Genomic DNA, 23,118 nt, shown 5'->3' on the forward strand with positions numbered 1-23,118 from the left:
GCAAAGTTGGAGCAAAATCGAATTATTGTACCTCTTTCTGTGCAGAAATATATATTTTTTGAAAATTTCAACATTTTGTGGGGGAGGCTTCAAAAAGAGTGGACCGATATTGCCCCTCTCCGAACTTGATCTAAGTTCAACAAAAATGTTACGATGTACAAAGTTTGGACCGAATCGAATACTACCTTCGAGAGAGTTATCGTGCGCATCAGCAAGTCAAATAGACAGACAGACGGACGGACTGTTATAGCAAGATCGACTTCAAATGTCCTGAAACGGATTTTGTCCAAAGAGATCTAGGGTCTAAACCCGTTATTTTTTGACCAGCTACGTTTTGATCGTATCAAATGATATACAGGATGAGATAAAAAAAAACTGCAACAAAGTCAAATGCCATAATTTTTACATTTTTTTTTTTTTTAATTTTATTGAATGAAAGCAAAAAATGTCGGAAATGGCATCAAATTTTAGAATAAGTTTAGATTTGTTCGAATTGGTCACCTTTGACACAAATTATGACATTCAAACGGCCAATGAAACCGTCACACGCCGCCCTCCAGAATACTTTGGCCATTATATTCGAAATTTATTCTGATGCCACGGTCGAATAATAAGAGCAGAGAGCGCCCATCGGCTGTTATGGCGGCCCACACCATCACCATGGCCGGCGCTTGAGTTCTGGGGGTCAACCGAAGGTGCACATTTTCAGCTGACCTCTTTGGCAAGAAAACACGATCATTTTGTTTGTTTACAAACTGCTGGACAACGAATGTTTTCTCATTGGAGAAAACCAACATCGGCATTCTTTATCTCACCCTGGATTTAGTACTTTTCTTACAATTAGAGTACACAAAACCTAAACCTCCTATATATCTCAATGCCAGATACCAAGAGTGACCTTAATATTTCAGCTTATCAGTTATTTTTCTCATTATCACATTTAATACCATGTAGGTCAAGTATTGTAGGCATATCCACATATATCCTCTCAACCACATCCATGTCAAATTACGGTATTCTAGCTTACCACTTAGTACTTTTCGAGCAATTATAGTAACCATTTTCAATACCAACTTCATTTCTCAATTACAGATACCAATAGGGACCACCTCCATATCTTAATTCTAGATACCAAAAGTGACCTTAATATCAAATTTGAGGATTCCAGCACCATCCCCCGACCCAATACCAAATTTAGTACCATCTAGTACTTTTCAAGCAAATAAAGGATACATTTGCAAACCGCCGCCTAATCTCAAATAAAGATACCATTACCATCTAAATATCAAATTTCAGAATTTCAGCTCTATCCCTTCACCCTCTACCAAATTTAGTACCGTTTGGGTACCATTTAGTACTTTTTTTTAGAAATATAGAACGCATTTCCAAACTACCGCCAAATTTAAAACACAAACACCGTCTGTAATCTAAGTATCAAATTTTAGATTTTCAGCTTTATCCCTTTACCAAATACAAAATTGTACTTTTCGTACAATTATAGTTCAAATTTCCGAAACCACTTCTATATGTCCAGGCTACACATGATCCGCAACCCTAATATCAAAATTTTCAAATCCAACACCTATATCAAAGTAAAACTCTTCTTAAAATATTCACGACTTTAATGTTGTTTAATAAAGATGGAACAATAGTTAAGTAAACACTTTTTTAATTTTTTTGCAGAGATAGGTATTTGTACTCTAATTCCGGTATTTTTTAATTCTTTGGGGACGGATCCGAATACACAGATATTTAACCAAAAAGTCTGGGTCTCAGACTCTGTTTAGATCCTGATCTACTAAATCGATATTGAAAAAATATAGGTATCATTTGAAAGCCAATCGAAATATCTATCCAACAAGTTGTTATTTAAAACGATTGGGGAGTTATTCATAAATTATTAATTTATGGAGCCGAATTTAGGTTGGCTAACACTGCAACCTTTCTAAAATTTTATTATGTGTGATATTATCTCTCCTGGATTCAGAGATACGTGTCTTTAAACCCAGACAACGCGATTCAGCTCACTCCATCGAATCAATGTTATTTTAATCATTTCTTAATTTTTATACCCTCCACCAAAAAAAGTATGGAGGGTATATTAAGTTCGTCATTCCGTTTGTAACTCATCGAAATAATCATTTTAGACCCAACAAAGTATATATATTCTTGATCAGCGTAAAATTCTAAGACGATTTAGCCATGTCCGTCCGTCTGTCCGTCTGTTGTAATCACGCTACAGTCTAAACGAATTAAGATAGGAAGCTAAAATTTTGCACAAATCTCTCTTTTGTCTGCAGGCAGGTCAAGTTCGAAGATAGGGTATATCGGTCCACGATATCGCATAGCCCCCATATAACGGTACCCCCGATATTCGGTATTTTGATGATGTTAGCCACATTTTTCCATGGAATTGTCTGAAAATCCACACAAGAAGTTCGTTATGAGTACTTTATACCTCGAAAGAGAATTATCTATATAGGTCCAAGATATCGTATAGCCCCCATATAACGGTACCCTCCGATATTCGGTATTTTGATGATTTCAGCCACATTTTTCAACGGAATTATCTGAAATTCCACACGAGCAGTTCATTGTTAGTACTTTATTTCTTGGAAGAGAGTTATCTATATAGGTCGACGATATCGTATAGCCCCTATATAACGGTACCCTCCCCGATATTCGGTATTTTGATGATTTCAGCCACATTTGTCTACGGAATTGTCTGAAATTCCACACGAGGAGTTCATTGTGAGTACTGTATCCCTTGGAAGAGGATTATCTATATAGGTCCACGATATCGTTATCTCCCCATATAACGGTATCCCCGATATTCGATATTTTGATGATTTTAGTTAAATTTTTCAACGGAATTGTCTGAAATTGTACACAAGAGGTTCTTTGTGAGTAGTTTACCCCCTGAAAGAGAATTCTCTATACAGGTTAACGATATCGCATATCCCTCATATAACGGTATCCCCGATATTCGGTATTTTGATGATTTTAGCCATATTAGGAGTTATAGGAGTTCTTTGTGAGCACTTTAACCCCTGAAAGGTAATTGTCTATATAGGTTCCCATATATCGGCACCTTCCGATATTTTAAAGATTTTAACTGAATTTTTAATGGATTTTATTTTTTGAAAATTTTCTAATTCGTTCCAAATGGTGGAGGGTATTCAAAGTTCCGCCCGGCCAAACTTACTGCTTTTTTACTTGTCTTCTCTAAGTATGTCCAACACTGGCTATGCGATCCAAAGTTTTTCTTAATTTGTTGGGGATTGGGTAGCTGGCCCTCGGCCGAGTTTATAGACATTTTCCTCTGGGAATATTTTTTAAAAACATCTTTATTTAAAAGTATTTAAGCATTTCTTTAATTTTCGAAAGTTATATCTTTGAAATATATTTTGTATATTTTTTCTATATTTTTGAAAATTTACATCTTTGACAAAATTTGTTCTATAAATGAATCGTTACCCTTTATGATATTTTTAATATTTCAATTATAAATACATACACATACAAATGGAAACATATGTGTACACAGTATCCTTTTGCTATTGAGTACATTTTGTCCTTAAGGTTCCTTAATTGTGCATACATTCATTCGGTGTGTTGTTGTTTACCGAAAAGATTTCGAAAACACACACACACACACACACAAACATATTAAATTAACACAATTATAAATGTCAACAACACCACATAAATATTTTCAACACAAATGCCATTGGACAAATAATAAACGATGATACATTCCATTTTCAGTTCATAACGAAAAGGATGTGTAATTTTAGAAATATTTCTCTTCTCTTCCTTTTTTTGCGAGAATATCTGTATGAATGTATAAAGTTGTATATATTTGAAATGTATGTGTGTTTTTACATATGTATGCATGCAGATTATTTATATGAAAGAATACATTTGTACAGGACTTTGTAAGATGTGAGCAGTCAAGTTTTTCAAAGAATTTTATTGTTGAAATGAAATATAAATAAACATATTTTTTATTGAATTTTATCAAATATGTATGTCCTGAAAGAAGTAAGGGAGGAGGATAATAAGAAGAGCAATTCAAAAAAAATTATGTTATTGTCGTATTTTAATATCGTGTGTATTACGTATATACCCAACTGAAATAAAATGTAAATTTTTAAAATAAATAAAAAAAATTTACTCAACACTGTTATTTCAAAATTCGCAATTATTGGAAAATTTCTCTAACCAATAGAAACACACCCAACTACATTCTCCTTATGTACATCTCTGGCATACAATCATTGAATTTCATACCTATATCTGATCTAGAATCAACAGCCAGGCGAAACGGCTGAATCTAAAATCTTCAACTGGCGTGTGATGAGGTTAAGTTTTTTTTTAAATTCGTACAAAAAGGTACCAAATATACTTTACTATACTAAAATGGAATACTTCCTACAATTCTTAAATGTTGGAATGAGAGTCACAGATGGAGTGAATGATAGATTTACCAACGGGTATTTTGAAATCCAAACTTTAATGTTACGTAAAGTTCTAAAATGGTACTAAACTTCTAAAATGGCACCATTTGGTATTATGTGAATTAATAAAGCTAAAATTTTGAAATTCGGCATGAGAAATAGGATTGCATTTGAGAAATAAGTTTGAAGGTGGTTTTGGAAATGTCTACCAAGTACACAAACTAAATGGTACAACTTGGTACTTAAAATCAGATAGTGCTTAAAATTTGAAATTTTGTATTATGCCCACCATTCATGTGTAGCCTGGACATATGTAGGTGGTTTCTGATATGTATACTATAATTGTACAAAAAGTACTAAATGGTACTGTATTTGATATTTGGTGAAGTAATAGAGCTGGAATCGTGAAATTTGATATGGATGTCACTGTTGGTGTCTGTGATTGATCTGATTTTGGATATACGTAGTATATTTGTACTAAATGGTACTGAACTTGGAATTGAGTGAGTATATAGCTAGAATCCTGAAAATTGATATACATGGCACTGTTGGTGTCTACGGTTAAGACATAGAGGTGTTTTTGGAATGTGTACTTTAATTGTACAAAAAGTACTAAATTGTACTGTATTTGATATTAGGCGAAAGGTAAAGCTGGAATCGTGAAATTGGATATGAATGTCACTATTGGTGTCTGTGGATAGTGAAGGAGCTGGTTTTGGATATACGTACTATATTTGTACTAAATGGTACTAAACTTGGAATTGGGTGAATGAATAGAGCTGGAATCCTGAAATTTGATATTCATGTCACTGTTGGTGGAATGTGTACTATAATAATTGTATTAAATGGTACCAAATTTGATCTTAGTTGAACGGATAGGGATAAAATAGTGAAATTTGAGATTTAGACTACTGATGATATCTGAGTTTGATATTTAGCGGTGGTTTGAAAATGCGCCCAATATTTGTACGAAAAGTGCTAAGTGGTACTAAATTTTGTATTGGGTGAAAAAATAGTTTTGGAATACTCAAATTTGATATTGAGGTCTATGTTGGTATCTGGAATTGAGATAGGTTGGAGGTGGGTATGGAAATTTGTACTTTAATTGTACGAAAAGTACTTACATGTACTAAATTTAGATGTCTAATGGTATCTGTGTTTGAAATTTGTCGGTTGTTTGTAAAAGTACTAAATGTAGAAAAGTTTATTTGTAGAAAAGTACTAAATGGTACTAAATTTGATATTGGGTGCAGGGATAGGGCAGGAATCCTCAAATTTGATATTGAAGTCTCTGTTGGTATATGGAATTAAAATATTCCTTCACCCACCAGCTGGAATCCTGAAATTTGATATGGATCTTACTATTGGTGTCTGTGGTTGAGAGAAGAAGCTTGTTTTGGATATGCATACTATAATTATACCCTCAGTCATATGGCTAGAGAGGGTATATATCGGTCAAAATGTGCCTAGCCAAAATAACGGTTTTTGACCTTAGGTCTCTTTGGACCAAATCCATTTCAGGACATTTAGAGTCGATCTAGCGTCCTTCCGCCTGTCTGTCGGGCTGGTTGGTGCGCACGACAACTCTCGAAGGGAGTATCCGATTTGTTTCAAACTTGGTACATCGTAATAGTTTTTTTATTAGGCAATATCGGTCCACTCCTTCTGGTACCTCCCACACAAAAGGTCGAAATTTTCAAAAAAATATATTTTCTGTACAGAAAGGGGAAGGATAATCCGATTTTACTCCAACTTTGCAAATCCTAATATTTGCGTCAGAGCTAGGTCAGGTGTGAAAATGGACAATTTCGGTCGACTCTATCAGGTACCTCCCCCACAAATGGTCAAAATTTTGAATAATTGCAACTCTCATAAAATGTGATGTAAGAGTCCGATTGTCTTAAAATTTCACACATCCCAATATTTTTATTAACTCAAGGTCCGGTGTTAAGATGGAATATACCGGTCCACTACTTCTGGTACCTCCCCCACAAATGGTAGAAATTTTCCAAAAATATATATTTTTTGCACAGGTAGAGAAATTTGCTCCGATTTTGCTGCAACTTTGCAAATGCTAATATTTGCGTCAGAGCTAGGTCAGCTGTGAAAATGCGGCTGTAAAAATGGACAATATCGGTCCACTCCATCAAGCACCTCCCCCACAAATGGTCAAAATTTTCAATAGTTAAAATTCTCATAAAATGTGATATAAAAGTTCGATTGTCTTGAAATTTCAAACATCCCAATATTTATATTAACACAAGGAAGGATGGAATATACGGTCCACTACTTCTGGTACCTCCCCCACAAAAGGTCGAAACTTTGAATATCCATTAAGCTCATAGAACTCGAAATTAACATCGGATTCCATTTAAACTTGGCACATCTCAATTTTTCCATCAACTCAAGATTCAGAGCTAAATCAGGTATTGAGTGAATGAAAATATCTAAAACCTTAAAATTTTACATTGCCGTAACATTTGGTGTAATTTTTTGAGAAATGGAACGGTTTTTCAAATGCGTGCTGTAATTGTTCGAAAAGTACAAATGGTATTTATTTTAGATCGCTGTTGGTGTCTAGGATGGAGAGATGTGGATTGTTTTGGATATGCGTTTCAAATGTCACTAAATATGGTAATTAGGGAAATTACAGTGCTGTGATCCTGAAATTTGATATTGAATTCATTCTTTGTTCCTATGGCTTATGGAGACGTTGAAATAGTTTTAGACAGAAAAATTTAATGTGGGTAATGGTTTTACTAATATCCTCCCGGAAAACTTCGAAATTACAAATTTTGAAGACTTTTTGATATTGAAGGTAAACATTTTCCTATTCTGCTTTCCGAAAAATGGAATGTATAGAGCTGGAAGCGGATTCTTATTCTATGAAAATATGAAATAAAAAATATTTCCTTTATAAAATTTTTCATTTGACATTTCTTTCCTTTATAAAAGTTTCCATTTCACATTTTCACAGAACAAGAATTAAGGCCCTGGAATCCTGAAAATTTATATACATGGCACTGTTGGTGTCTACCATTAAGAAATAGAGGTGTTTTGGTATGTGTACTATAATTGTACGAAAAGTAAAACATTTTCCTATTCTGCTTTCCGAAAAATTGAATACTTGAATAATATAAAACCTTAATAGTCGGAAAAATTTCGTACGATGTATGAATTTCTGATTGAAAAAAATTGTCAGGCTGCAAATACATAAAGAGCATATTTGGCTGGCTTAAGTCATCGGCTTGCTTCTTCGTAGATGAACAAAGTAGTTTTAGGTTGACATAGTTCGATTTTGGCCCTAGGCTCCTTTGTTCATTTCCGAGAAAGCCAGCCGATGACTTAAGCCAGCCAAATAAGCGCTTTATGTATTTCCACCCTCAGACTGAACAAATTGTGCATTTTGAGTACTAAAAAGGCCTACAACGAACAGTTGGAATGAATTTAAAATTTTATGGTTTAACTTTCGCCGACAAAATAGAGGGCACTTGCCAGTATGATATATAATGTGGAAATTGTTACTAAATATCGCCTCAATTTTCTCTTACATTTTTTGAGATTGTCCTTTATGAATATTCTCAAGTGACCTCATATACATATTAAAAATAAATAACTTTCCTCACATATAATCATATACAGATGTATTATTTTTTAATGAAAATTCTTTTATTTATAAATGTTATTTATAATTGTATCACATACATACATTCTTTACAATTCATGCAAATGTGTTATATTTAAACAGAATCCCATTCCATAGTAATATTTCAAATTAAAAAAACAAAAAAATCAAATGTTTTTTCCTAATGTGAATGTGTTAAGTTTTGTGTTCGCCATCAGTTACATGCATTCACCTATCACCCACCATGAATGGAAGCGGAGAGGCGGCGACAATCAGTAGCAATGTGTGTTGGTGTTAAATTGCATTCATGAAAACATGTTGAGATTCTTTTGCTTTATTTTGACACCTACATTTCTGTGTCACATTTTTTTTTTATCTCTGTGTGTGTAGACAAGAGAAAAAGGTTGAAGGTTAACGAAATTACTACAAAGAAAATATTATAAGGACTATAAAAATGTGTAGTTGACACATAACTTTGTATGAATGTTATATTTTTATAAATAATTAAATACAATAAGAGAATAAAATATCGTACTAGGTGAGAATCTCAGTCCAAAATGGGGGTTCAAATTTTTAAGAGCATGACAAATTTTAGCTTTATTCAAACACTTTTTTTTTTTTTGGTATAAATTTTCATGGCCAAAAATGGGTCATACATATTACACTGCTGTTCCACAGTATATCATGGACAGTGTGACCGCTGGAAATTTTCAAAAAGTATCAGAAAAAGTATAATTTCTTAAAAAAAGTGGCACATATCACTTTAAATGGTGGCACAGAGAGTGGCACAATTTATTTCACATTTTATTTAAAACAAGTAAAAAAATTGGCGGGCCGAACTTTGAATACCCTCCACCATGTGGTAAAAATTTGGCAATTTTCACAAAAAAAAAAAAAAATAAAATCGGTTAAAAATTCTGTTGAAATCTTAAAAATACCGAATGTAGCCGTATATTAGGGTCTATACAACGACGTGGACCTGCATAGGCAAATTTTTTCATAAGCTATTATAATATTTAAATGCGAAACTTGAAAAAAAATCTATTTATAATGAAGCTAGAATAAATAAAATAAGGAATATAGGGAGGTGCATTGGGGTTATAAAACGTGGACCTGCACAGACAATTTTCCGGCATAGGCTGTAGTATCCATTACGAAGTTCAAATATAGAATTTGAAATAGTTCCCGTAAAAAAATACCGAATATCGGGGTACCATTACATAGGGGCTATAAGAAGACGTGAACCTACACAAACAATCTCCTGTCATATGCTTTAGTATCTATTACGAACTTTAAATACCAAGTTTGAAACAATTCCGACAAAAAATGTCCCTAAATTCATCCAAATGCCGAATATCGGGGGTACCGTTATATGGGGGCTATACGAAGACGTAGACCTGCACTAAATTCATTTCGTTCGAAAGCTGGAGTGATTTCCACAGACGGACGGACATTGATAAATCGACATAGAATTTTATGCTGAGCAAGAATATATATACTTTGTGGGGTCTAAAATGTATATTTCGAGGTGTTACAAACGGAATGACAAACTTAATATACCCTTCCTACTATGGTGGAGGGTATAAAAAAGGTGGCACAATGTATAAAAAAAGTGGCACAAAAATTCAAAAAAGTTGCTCATTTAGGATCAAAATAAAAAAGTGGCACAAAGGTATCAAAGCCCAGAAAAAGTGGCAATATTGATACTTTAGTGGCACAACGGTCACGCTGATCGTGGATAGTGTTGTGTCAATATAGTTCATAGTTCAGTACACCAGTTCCTGAAGGTATGATTTATTTTATTGATTTCATATTAATCATACGCAGAGTTTTCATACAAACGAACGGAGTCTATGGAAATCGATAAGGAACTAATTTGTTCGAGTGAGCTAGATTGGCACAAGTCAAAATGTGAGTCATAAAAAGATAAGTTGTAGTATGATTACACATTGCGACAAAAAAAAATGTCAGGTAAAATCCAGCAAATTATGGAAAAAGAGCTAAAAAATAGAAGATACGTGTATCGGCAAAATAGTGGCCAGAGTAAAGCTTTTTTTTATTTTTTTTTTTTCAAAGAACAGAAATTACTAAATGGTATCAAACCGTACAATATTATTGTGAAATAATTGGAGAAATCTGGATCTTTAATACTTCACATGAGGGACACTTGTGGTGTATAGAGCTAAAATAAGGTATGTTTGGAAATCCATACTTCGATGGTACGAAAGGTACTAAAAGTGGAACTTTGTTATTAAGCAATTTTGAAATTTTGAATAAGGCTAACTTTTCGTGAATATGGTTGAATTTTGGAATACGGAGAAGAAGTTTTTAAATTCTTCCATAAAACTGTGATTAGTACCAAAACGTACGAAATGTTGCACCATTGTTATGGAGGGATCGGTAAGAGCTGCAACTGTTTAATTTTGAAAGATGGGTAGGATAAGGTTGGATTTTCTAATTTAAGGATACGAAAAGTGTAAAGAGGAAAAAACATTTTTATTGAGCGAATTATTTATTTCTTTATTTATTTTATTTTTTTTTTTATTTATTTATTTTATTTTATTTTTTTTTTTTTTTTTTTTTGGAAATTCGTAGTTTAATACTCCAAATAGTACTAAAAGTTAGAACACGGTTAAGACAGGATATCAAAAATTACTAAATTGTACGAAATTTTACGTATTTGTTTTTTTTTTTTATACCCAACACCACAAGGTGGTCAGGGTATTATGTCTCTGTGCATTTGTTTGTAACAGGCAAAAGGAAACGAGATAGACCCATAGTTCCTTTTGATGATCTGCATAGAATCATATTCTGAGTCGATTTATGCATGTCCGTCCGTCTGGCCATCCGTACGTCCGTCTGTCCATGTATTTTTGTAAACAATGTACAGGTCGCATTTATTACCCGATTCAGATGAAATTTTCCACAAATCATTTGTTTGGCCCAAGGACGAACCCTATTGAAATTGGAGATAATCGGTCAAAATTTAGGTGTAGCTCCCATACATATCTTCGTCCAATTTGCCTTATATTGTGCACCAAACTTGTAATATCAGTCCAAATTGTATGGAATTTTGCACATACAGATTGGACCTGAAAATAAGTATGCCAAATTTGATCGAAATCGGCTCAGATATAGATATAGGTCCCATATAGTATATATATATATATATATATATATATATATATATATATATATATATATATATATATATATATATATATATATATATATATATATATATATATATATATATATATATATATATATATATATATATATATATATATATATATATATATATTTATATATATATATATATATATATATATATATATATATATATATATACTATATGGGACCTATATCTATATATATCTATATATATATATATATATATAGTCCTCAGCAGCCGTAATATGCACTCTGTAACAACAATATTTGGGGACATACATCAAATTTAACTCATAAATACCCTTGCTAAATTTTATCGAAATCGGTTAATATTTGGATATAGCTCCCATATACATCTTCGTCCGATTTAACTTTTATTGTGCACCAAACGTGTAATATTAGCCCAAATGGGATAGAATTTGGTACTTACGACCAAATTGAGTCTAGAAACCAGTATGTCAAATTTGGGGGAAATCGGTTCAGATATAGCTATAGCTCCCATACATAGTGTTCATCCGATTTGTCAAATTTGCCCTGCATAGCCGTAATATGGACACGGTAGTAACGATATTCAAGGAAATATGTCAAATAAAGCTCAGAAATACCTTTGCCAAATTTTATCATATATATCTATACGACCCCGAATTCAAGAGGCGCAAATGCCTCGACAAATGAAGTATAAATCGATTCAGAGGAGGATATGCCTCCCATATATTAGTTCCTTTGAACTTTTAATTATTACTATAATCACAGTATGTATGATAGTTAGTATTAATTAAATTCCCCATTAAAACTTTTATTTGTTATGTGAAGCTCTACTAAATGTGCAAAGTGGTGTAGGGTATTTCCAACTTTAAGACTTTCTTCACTGTTTTTTTTTTTTTTTGTTTTTTTTTTTTTTTTTTTTGAAGAAAATGGCTGAAACTTCGAAATTTTACAAGAGGGTCGCTTTAAGTTGATATAAGTGGAAATTTTGAATAATCCTTAATTTAAGGTTAAAGATGGTTCGGCATTGCTGTTGAGGTTTTTGAATGAGGAACAAGCAAAAAGGCTATAAGTTCGGCCGGGCCTCCACAATTTGGAAAAAATTTGGCAATTTTCAAAAAAATATAAATCCGTTAAAAATTCAGTTAAAATCTTAATAATACCAAATGTAGCCTATATATTAGGGTCTATACGTATATTAAAATGCGAAACATGAAAAACAGGTCGGTGAATAATGTAGCTAAAATCGTCAAAATACCGAATATCGCGAGGAACCGTTATATGGGGCTATACGAAGAAGTGGACCTGCACCTTTTCTGTCATAGGCTATAGTATCCATTACGAGCATCAAATAACAAATTTGAAAAAATTCCGGTGAATAATGTTGTTAAAATCATCAAAACTCTGTCTATCGGGAGGGGGCTATACGAAGTGCTGGACCTACACAGACAATTTTCTGTAATAGGCTGTAGTATTTATTTTAAACTTCAAATACCAAATTTTAAAGAATTCCGGTGAATAATGTCGCTAAAATCATCAAAATACCGAATATCAGGAGGTACCGTTATATGGGGGCTATACGTGGACCTGTACAGACTGTTTTCTGTCTTAGGCTGCAGTATCCATTGCGAACTTCAAATACCAAATTTGAAAAAATTCTAGTGAAAAATGTAGCTAAAATCATCAAAATACCCAATATCCGGAGGTACCGTTATATGGGGGCTATACGAAGACGTGGACCTGCACAGACAATTTTCTGTCTTAGACTGTAGCATTTATTTCGAACTTCAAATACCAAATTTGAAACAATTCAAATGATTATTGTCGCAAAAATCATCAAAATATCGAATATCGGGAGGTACCGATATATGGGGGCTATACCAAAACGTGGACCTACGTGACCCATTTCCAATATCGAAATCCTGCAGACATAATACACAGTTGAGTACAATTTTATCAAACTACTTCATTTCGTTCCGAAGCTAGAGTGATTTCCACAGACGGGCAGACGGATAGACGGACGGACATCGCTAAATCGACATTGAGTTTTATGCTGATCAAGAATAATGTTACAAACGGAATTACAAAGTTAATGTACCCTCCATAGTATGGTGAAGGGTACAATAAGATAAGGTTTGATTTTATAAATTTATCGAGTTATAAATTTATCGAAGTTATAAATTTATCGAATAGTTACAAAAAATACAACATTTTCATTTATCAGGCGAAAAAAAAAAACAACAAAATTAAAATTTTGAAATATAAGAACTGAGATTGAGGAATATGTTTTTTTTTTTTTTTTTTTTTCAATTTGTGCTTTAAATAAATCAAAAATCAGAACTATTATTAAGCGATAGACAGGTCTTAAATTTGGAAAGAGAATGGCTCTAGAGGGATTCAGATGGAATATTGGGTAAATGCAGATTTTTAGAATTTCGAACGTATTCCAAAGATCATTCTCGAGCTTGGAAATTGAAAATACCTAGATTATATCTCAAATGGTCCTACAAAACTTATATTCTTGAAAAAAGCTTCAAAAAAAAGCTACGAGTCTTGAAAAACAATTAAAAAAATAAAAAATATTTTAAATTTTGTAAAAAAAAAAAAACATTTTAAAAACGTCATTTGTCTTAGAAAATATTTTTCCAATAATGCACGAGCTTTAACAAAAAATTAAATTGAAATAGAAACGAGAACCTTGAACAAATATTTTCCAATTTTTTTCAGTCTTAAAAAATTACATGCGATGAATTCCTGTTTTAAAATCCACATGTTTTGAATGACATTTCAAAACTCACGAGCCTTGAGAAAATATAAATCCAGTATTATACCGGAGCCTTGAAAAATATATTTGAAAATAATTTTAAAACAAAATTACAATTTCGTCATACTTTAAACAAAAATTTTTAAAATACGACTCGAACTTTGAAATTTTACCTTCCGCAAACACACATAGCTTGCAGATCTAAGAAAAATTGCCAAGGAAACTCTTAAGGTTGTCCCACAAAATTTTACAAACATCCCTCTACCAAAGGAGCCGGCATCCTTGCTGCAGGAATCTGTGCTTTCCTCAAGTGCAATAGAGTCAAATTATTATGGCATATTTAATTTACTAGTGTACCCAACATTCAGCTGTCATGCAAAATGTTGAGAATGGGAATAATGATGGTGAGGTACAGCAGATATGAAGAAAGGGAGTGAAAAGAGAGTGCAAAAATTGTATTTGTAGTTATGCCCTTGTGGTTTCTACGGGGGAGGGACATGACTACGCTAACTATTGTAGAACAACTATGTTTGCCACACACACACACATATATATACAGATGTCATGAAACCATATGCTGTGCCCCTTATTTTCATACTCTCACTCCGCCCTCGCTCCATAGAGCGAGTACTTCTACTAGGAACCAGAAAAACCATGGCAATAAATGAACTAGTTTTTAATATCTGTTTTTGTTTTTTTTTTTTGGTTCTTTTATTCCCCTTCTTTTGCCATGCCATAGGGTCGTGCCATTAAACCGAATAGGATAAATTCGAAGTTTAACCATTTAAAATGAATTAATAGCAATTTGAATGTGTATTTGTTGACTGTGTGTATTTTTTTTTTTTTTGATGTATGTATGTATGTATGTATAACTGTGTATGTGTACATTGCACTCAACGTACATTTAATTAATTGCCTTAATTGAATTGAAATGAAAGGTTTTAAATATATGTATGGGTAGGATACCATAATAAACTTTAGTTGTTGTTCAAAACTATTTGTATTCGTAGATGTGTGTGTGTGAGTGTATATTTGAATTCCACTCATTTGCTTCACCAGTGTCGAGTATTTAATACAATTGCCATAGTAGTTGAATAAATAGTAAATATTCATGGAAATTAAGTCAAACCGGAGGTAGAGGGAGGTATTTTTCTATATTTAAAGCTTGTATTGAAATTAAGTCAAATGGAAAACAAAATTTTCGCTCTTATCTCAATATGGGTGTGTGTGTGTGTATAGATTCATTCATTTGTATACAGATTAACTCGTTACAATGTGCAATTTGTTATTAATATCTAGAGCAGAATGAAAGTTAATTATGGTTCTTGATGTTAGTTAATTTATTGAAACATAATGAAGAATGTAATTTTAAGCTTTATCTTTAAGTTATTCAAGTTTGATAGTCCTTTAAAAATGCACGAGCTCTGATCAAAAAAATTAAAGAAATATATGTTCATTGATTTGTATGCCCTCCACCACAGTATGGATAATAAGTTTGTTATTCCATTTGTAACGCCTCGAAACATACATTTTAGGCCCCACAAAGTATATATATGTTCCTGATCAGCATAAAGTTCTGTGTCGATATAGCGATGTTCGTCCGACATTATGCACCGGAATTGCTTCAAATTTGATATTTGAAGTTCTTAATGGATACTACAGCCTATCACAGAAAATTGAATGTGCAGGTCCATGTTTTGGTATAGCCCCCATATAATAGTACCTCTATATATTCGGTATTTTTATGATTTTAGCTACATTATTCACCGATTTTTTTTAAAGTTTTGCATTTGAATATTGTAATGATTAATTACAAAAGTTATCTATGCAGGTCCACGTCGTCGTATAGACCCTAACGTCTACATTCGGTATTTTTAAAATTTTAACAAAATTTTTAACGTATTTTATTTTTTTGAAAATTGTCAAATTCCTTCCAAATGGTGGAGGGTATTCAAATTTACAGGTTTTTTACTTGTTTTACAAAATACCCACGTATCAAAGAAAAAAATATAAAAATCCACGAGCCTTCAAAATATTTTTTTAAAAAAATCCAGGAGTACATCGGAGCCTAAAAAACATTTTTGAAAAAGGTTTACAAATGGAATTACAGTTTTGTCGGTTTTTAAAAAACTCAATTATTTCGGGGCTTTAAAAAAGAATCCTCGGTTTTATCGGGACCTTAAAAAAATATTTCTGAAAAACCACGATTATTTTGGAACCTTAAAAAATATATTTAAAAAAAATATATTGAAAAAATATTTTCTAAAAAATCCACGATTTTTATTGGAGTTTTAACAAGACATCTAACGGATCCGCATTTTTCAGAGATTTTGAATTTAATTTTCTTTGATTCCACGATTATGTCGGAATATAGAAAGTAAAACTACAAGTATGTCGGACTTTACACAAAAATATTTTAAAAGACGATGATTACGTCGGGTTTTGAAAAAAAGAACCTGGACCTGGAAAACTATGTTTTAAAAATATATTATCTACAGCGTGAGATTAAAAAAAATGCAACAAAGTCAAACGCCATAATTTTTTAAATTTTTTTGAAAGTTTATTGAATGAAGGCAAAAACTGTCCGAAATAGCATCAAATTTTAGAATAAGTTTAGATTTGTTCGAATTGGTCACCTTTGGCACAAACTATGGCCCTCAAACAGCCAATGAAACCGTCATACGCTGCCTGAATGTTGCTCTGCGATATTTTGGCGCTTGCTTGAGGTGATCGACACTTTGGTATTTTTTAGTGTCAAAATACTCCGGACACAATAGTCCAACGGATTGGTATCCGGAGATTTTGGTGGCCATTGTGCGTTGGAAATTAAGCGAGGAACCTAATTTTGTAACCATTCTTGGGTGGCGCGTTCCGAGTGGGATGGTGCTGAGTCCTGTAGGATTGGCCAAAATGTTTGCGTGCCCAAGACTGAATATTTTCGCGATAATATTCGGAGTTTATTCTGATGCCACTGTCGACTAATACGAGCGGAGAGCGACCATCGGCTGTTATAACGTCCTCACCATCACCATGGCTTGCGCTTAAGTTCTAGTGGCCAACCGAAGGTGCACATTTTCAGCTGACTTCTTTGGCAAGTAAACACGATCATTTCGATGGTTTACAAACTGCTGGACAACGAATGTTTTCTCATCGGAGAAAACCAAATTCGGCAGTTCACCACTTTCGGCCAAGCGAAGCAACTCTTTAACTTTTGAGTCTATTTTCTTTCCGTTGCGGTGTAAGTTCTTGCACTTTTTGGAATATCAATGGCTTTACCCCGACCTCATTTTTCAATATTAGACGAATGGAATATTGCGATATGTTCAGCTACCGAGCCATTTTTCGGTCACTGCGATGAAAAATGATTGAATAAATGTTCTTAAAATCATTGAAAAAAGTCGGTACAAAAATTAATTTATAAAAAAAAATAAATTAAAGTCAATTAACGGAGAAAATAAAAACATATTTTAGCTATGACAGTTCTGGTGGTCAATAATTTTTTAATCCATTATTAAAAATTTTTTCAAATCCAAAATCTTTACACCTGCCTCTTCTTTTTGTAGGTAATTGTTACTACCTCAAAAATTTAAAAATATCCACAATTATATCACAGCTGGTCCTTTGATTAGATTGGTCATTGAAAATATCGATTATTACTCTAACAAAGCTTTAAAATTAACGACTATGAATTTGGAAATCCTTGGCCAAAATAGGGTCCTTATAAATAATCGACTTTACCTCTGACGATGCTTTGAAACATTATTCCTTAAAATCAATGCTTAGCAGTTGGTTTTTTGAAGACTTATTTTTAAAAAATTACTTTTATTTTAAAGGAAGGATTATAGATTTGAACGTCCTTTGAAAAAAAAAATTCAAAAAAATCTAAGAGGATTTATTCCCAAAAAAATTAAAAAAAATTGTTAGTTATGATAAGAGTCCTGAAAAATTGAATTTTGATATTAAATATTCTTGGAAAAGATTTAAACAAAATCCAAAAGGACTTACTCCTCAATTTTATTTATTTATTTTATTTATTTTTTTTTAAATCTACGCTTTTTATTAATGTCCTGGAAAAATAAAATTTGAATGTCATTTGAAAAGATTTAAAAAATTCAAAATTACTCATTCTTTAAAAATATTCTTTGAAAAATCGACGATTATGTTAAGAGTCCTAAAAAAATAAATTTTTAAAATTCTTTTACGAGTATTCCAAGAAAACCTACAAAAGACTAATTTTTTAACATTTTTCTAATATCTCTTTGCAGCTAATCAAATGTGTGAATTTTGACATCGAAAATTCCAACCATTTCCAACTAAATACCAAGAATAGCTAAAAAAAACAACCAACCAAATGTTTATAAATGATGCCCGAAATTGAATGTGACGTGGCGGCAGCAACAACAGATATGGTCAGTGGTGCGGCACATGCGCCCGTTTTCGAAACGTCGGTGGCCCAAAAATATTACAGCATACATCAGCAGCAACAGCAGCAACAGCAGCAACAACAACATCAGCAGCCGCATCCACAGCATCCTCATCAGCTGCATTCGCAACAACAACAACAGCAGCTCTATCCACAAATTCATTATAGCTCAGCAACGGCAGCTGATTATAAACTTGCCGCGGAGCAGCAGCAGCAGCATCAGTTGGAACAGGCCCAATACAAGATGGCCACAAGTTCGTATGTTTATCGTAGTCCCCTGACCATACCGCCGCCGACAACACCTCAAACAGCAGCAATGTATGAGCATATTGCCAACAACAGCAACAATGCGACAGAGGCTTACAACAATAATTATCATGCCAATCATCAGCAACATCATCACCAGCATTCTCATCATCAGCTGCATTCCATAGCAGCTTTAACTAGTCAACAACAAACATTGGCGGCAGCATCATCTCCTGCGACAGCAACAGGTGCCAATGGCACGGCAGATACGACAGCCAACCAAAATATCAACAACAACAGCCACCTTAAAGAGAAGAGACCAACAAGTGAAACAACATTTTTACAAAAATCTTTAGAGGCACCACCAAAGCAGGCCAGCTATGCCACCAATGGCTATGACAGTTCTGCGGCATTAGCCATTAGTGGCGGAGGTGGAGGAGGTACCGGCAGTATTGTGGGCGTTACGGGTGCCAATAAAACGCTAATGTCTTCACCGCCGCCCATTGGTGTACAAGCCAAAACGCCACAGACGAGACAAAATCTATCGCCCACAGCATCGGCGGAGGCTCATTTAACATCAACGAACATGTCAGCGTCTGCCACATGGCATCCTCATGTTTATGCCCGCCCACCTACTCGTCCCACCCCCCATACCATAGCCGATATCTTGGGTTTGCGTGATTTAAATGCGGCCATACATGCGGTCGGCAGCAACAACAACAATACGATTATGTCAACAACAACAACGACGACGACGAACATCAACTTACCGCACAACACGAACGCCCTGATATCGCGCGATCCACACGACGAATCATCGAATTCATCGGCCACAACGATACCCCCCGCCCCTGCCAAATCGCCCAAGAGTATTTTGCGCAATTTCCAACAGCAATACTCGCAGCAGATCACCCAGTTCGAACAGCAACAGGCACGAAGTGCTTCGGCCAGTGATACAAGTGAGGATGATAATATTGGTGGTCACACTGTGGGGAGTGGGGTTGGAGGTGGATGCGCTACTATTCCCAGCATTGCCACTACGAATAACACCTTAACGCCGACTGCAGTCGCCGCCTCTGAAGATCTTTGTCTTGACCAGCCATTGAATTTGTGCGTAGCCAAAAAGTCTAGAGATTCCCTGTCACCGCCACCTGCCGTCAAACAAAATCAAATTTTAGGCATCACCCCGTCCGTGGATCGTGAAAAATCACTGCTGGGCAAACATCTAAAGAAAGGTGAGTGAATGAAAAGTTGGATGGGAGGTGTTAACAATTTAAATGTAGAACTAATTTATTTAGGTTTGTATTTAAAATTAATAGAGGTTCTAATTATGGAAAGTACCAAAAGGAATGAACCGATATGATTTGGAAAAATTGCCACAAAAAAGAAAGTTGGACCAAATCGTGAGCTCCCTTCTTGACTTATCCTAGCGGTCAATTATAAAAGCAAAGTAAGATATGGTAATACAGCAGGCAAACAAATGTCAAAATCTTTTTAAGAAATGCAAGCATTTAGTAAAATTTAAGAGCTTTTGACTATAGCTCTGATGGTCCAACGGAATTCTGCGATTAATGTGACGATATTTGAAAATATTTTTGAAAATTAAAAAAAATATTTTAAACATTTTTGACCTTCAGTCATATGGCTACAGAGGATATATATTATTTGATACGGACAAAACGTGCCGCATTGAAATAACGACTTAAGACCCTGGGTCCCTTTGGACTAAATTCGTTTCAGGGCATTTGTAGTCAATCTAAGGATGCCCGTCCATCCATCTGTCTTGTTCGCTGTTGTGCACCATAAATCTTGAAGGGAGTATCCGATTCGAACCAAACTTGGTACATCGTAATGTTATTGTAAAACTTAGATCGAGTTCGCAGATGGGCTTTGTTGGGTGCCAAAATGGGCAATTTCGGCCAACTTCGTCTAACACTTCTCCCACAAAACTCAAAATTTGGAATAATTATACCCTTATTAAATTTGTATCTTCAAATTTCTCACATTCAAATATTTATATGAACACAAGATCCGGTGCGAAGGTTGGATATATTGATCCACCCCAAATGTGAAATAAAAGTCCGATTGTCTTCGAAGTTTGCCAATTTCAATATTTCTATTAACACACGATCTGGCGTGAAGATTGAATATGCCTGGCAAATCCTTCTGGTACACCCCCCCCCCCCAAAGGATCAAAATTTTGATTAATTATATCTCTCATAAAATGCGAAAAAGGCACCCAATCCTTTTCGAACTTGGCAAATCGTAATATTTTTATTAGAGCTCGGTCAGTTGCGAAAATGAAAAATATGGGTCCACTTTATCAAGTACCTCACCCACAAAGGGTTGAATAATTATAACTTCTATATCAACACAAGATCTGATACGAAGGTGGAATATGTTGGACCACTCCTTCTGGTACCTCCCCCACAAAGGATCAACATTTTGAGAGACTTCAATATCAAATTTTAGGATTCCAGCCCCATTCCTTTACCCAATACCCATTTGAGTACTCAATACCCATTTAAGTACCAGATACCATCAAAATATCAATTTTAAGAATTTGATATCTATTTCTTCACCCAATACTAAATTTAGTACCGCTTAGTACTCTTCATACATTTATAGTACACATTTCCAAAATCACCTCCACGTCTCAATTTCAGATACCAACAGGGACCTAAATATTAAATTTCAGAATTCTAGCTCAACACCCTTCACCGAATACGAAATTTAGTAACATTTGTCAATTTTCGTATAAATTACCAAACAACCGTCAAATCTCACAGATGCCATTAGTCATCTAATTTCCAATTTTTTAGAATTTTATCTCTATCCCTTCACCCAATACCAAACGTGTACCCTTAGTACATTTCATACAATTATAGCACACATTACGATACCACCTACACATTACGAGACCCTAATACCAAATTTAAGATTTCAAGCACTGTCTGTTCACCAACTGCCAAATTGTACTATTGTTGTACTAATTAGTGCTATAGTACACATTTCCAAAACCACCTCCATATCTCAATCCCAGATACCGACAGTGACATTCATACCAAATTTCAGGATTTCAGCTCTATCCCTTCATCCAGTACCAAATTTAGAACTTGCCGTACAAATATATGACGCATTTTTAAATTTCAACCTCAGACACCAACAGTGACATCTACTTCAAATTTGAGGATTTCAGCTCTATTCCCTCACCCAATACCACATTTAGTAATTTTTGTACAAATATAGTACGCAAAAACCAAAACAGTCTCCATATCTCAACCTCAGATATCAACAGAAAACCCAATCTCCGATTTTGAGATTTCAGCTCTCACCTTTAACTCAATACCAATTTTAGTACCTTTTAATTATTTTTAACCTACTATAGTACATATTTCCGAAACCACCTCCATATGTCCGGACTACACGTGAACAGCGACCAATTTTCAAGCACTATCTGTTCACCCAATATCAAATTGTACCAAAATAAATTAGTACTTTTCGTGCACTTGTACCAGGCATTTCCAAACTAACTTCTTTATAACAAACCTACCACCAACAAAGACCACAATATAAAATTTCACAATTCCAACTTCATCCGTTCACCCTAAACCAAACTATTCCAAATTTATTACCATTAAGCACAGTTCGCACACAAAGTGCACATTTCCAAAACCACCTTCCTTCTCTACCCAAATTTTAAGTTTTTAGCCTTATCTGTTCACGTAATACCAAATGGTACCATTTTGGATGTTTAGTACCATTAGAACTCTTCGTAAGCTTAAAGTTCGAATTTTCAAAAACACTTTGGTACATCTATCCAGCTCTACATCAGTGACTCTCATTCCAAATTTCAGAATTCTAGTTCATTCCGCTTATCCAATACAAAGTATTCAATTTTTATTACTTTTCGTACTATTTCAGTACGAATTTCCCAAAATCCCAGCCTTATTATATAGGATTTTTATTCTTGGTACTTATAATTTAATTATATCCTATCAAGACTTCAGTCATATCGTCTGAACGTTGATTCTAGGTCAGTCAGTCAGTTGTTTCACTACTTTTTTATGTATATACAGGGTGAGATGAAAAAACTGCTGCCAAATTCAGACTGCTCTCATTTCAAAGCAACTCATCCGACAGCTGTTAAAATTATTCCAGTGACAGCTCATTATATTGTTTACAAGCGTACAAAAGCATTGGTTGGCCACCAGAACTCAGGCGGCGACCATGGTGATGTTGTGGGTCGCCATTACAGCCCATGGTCGCTCTCCGCTCGTATTAATCGACCATGGCATCAGAATTAATGCCAAATATCGCAAAAAAAAATATTTTGGAGGGTAAATTAAAGCCTTGGGAAAGCCAAAATTTTGGTCACAGACCTTTGACATTCCAACAGGAGTCAGCACCCCAGAATGGTTACAAAATGAGGTTCTTCGCT

At 34.1% G+C, this 23,118-nt stretch overlaps 1 protein-coding gene across 1 annotated transcript in view; it reads left to right on the plus strand.

The window, feature by feature from the left end:
- The window catches only part of LOC131804763 (mucin-5AC), a 342,229-nt gene that overhangs the window by 186,453 nt on the left and 132,658 nt on the right, over window positions 1-23,118 (plus strand). The window contains exon 4 of the mRNA XM_059127927.1: window positions 18,274-19,912. Within this exon, the coding sequence (XP_058983910.1) occupies window positions 18,370-19,912 (1,543 nt within the window). The 5' untranslated portion in view covers window positions 18,274-18,369. The remainder of the gene's footprint in view (window positions 1-18,273; window positions 19,913-23,118) is intronic.

This window comes from Musca domestica, unplaced genomic scaffold (assembly GCF_030504385.1).
Source record: "Musca domestica strain aabys unplaced genomic scaffold, Musca_domestica.polishedcontigs.V.1.1 49, whole genome shotgun sequence".
NCBI lineage: Eukaryota > Metazoa > Arthropoda > Insecta > Diptera > Muscidae > Musca > Musca domestica.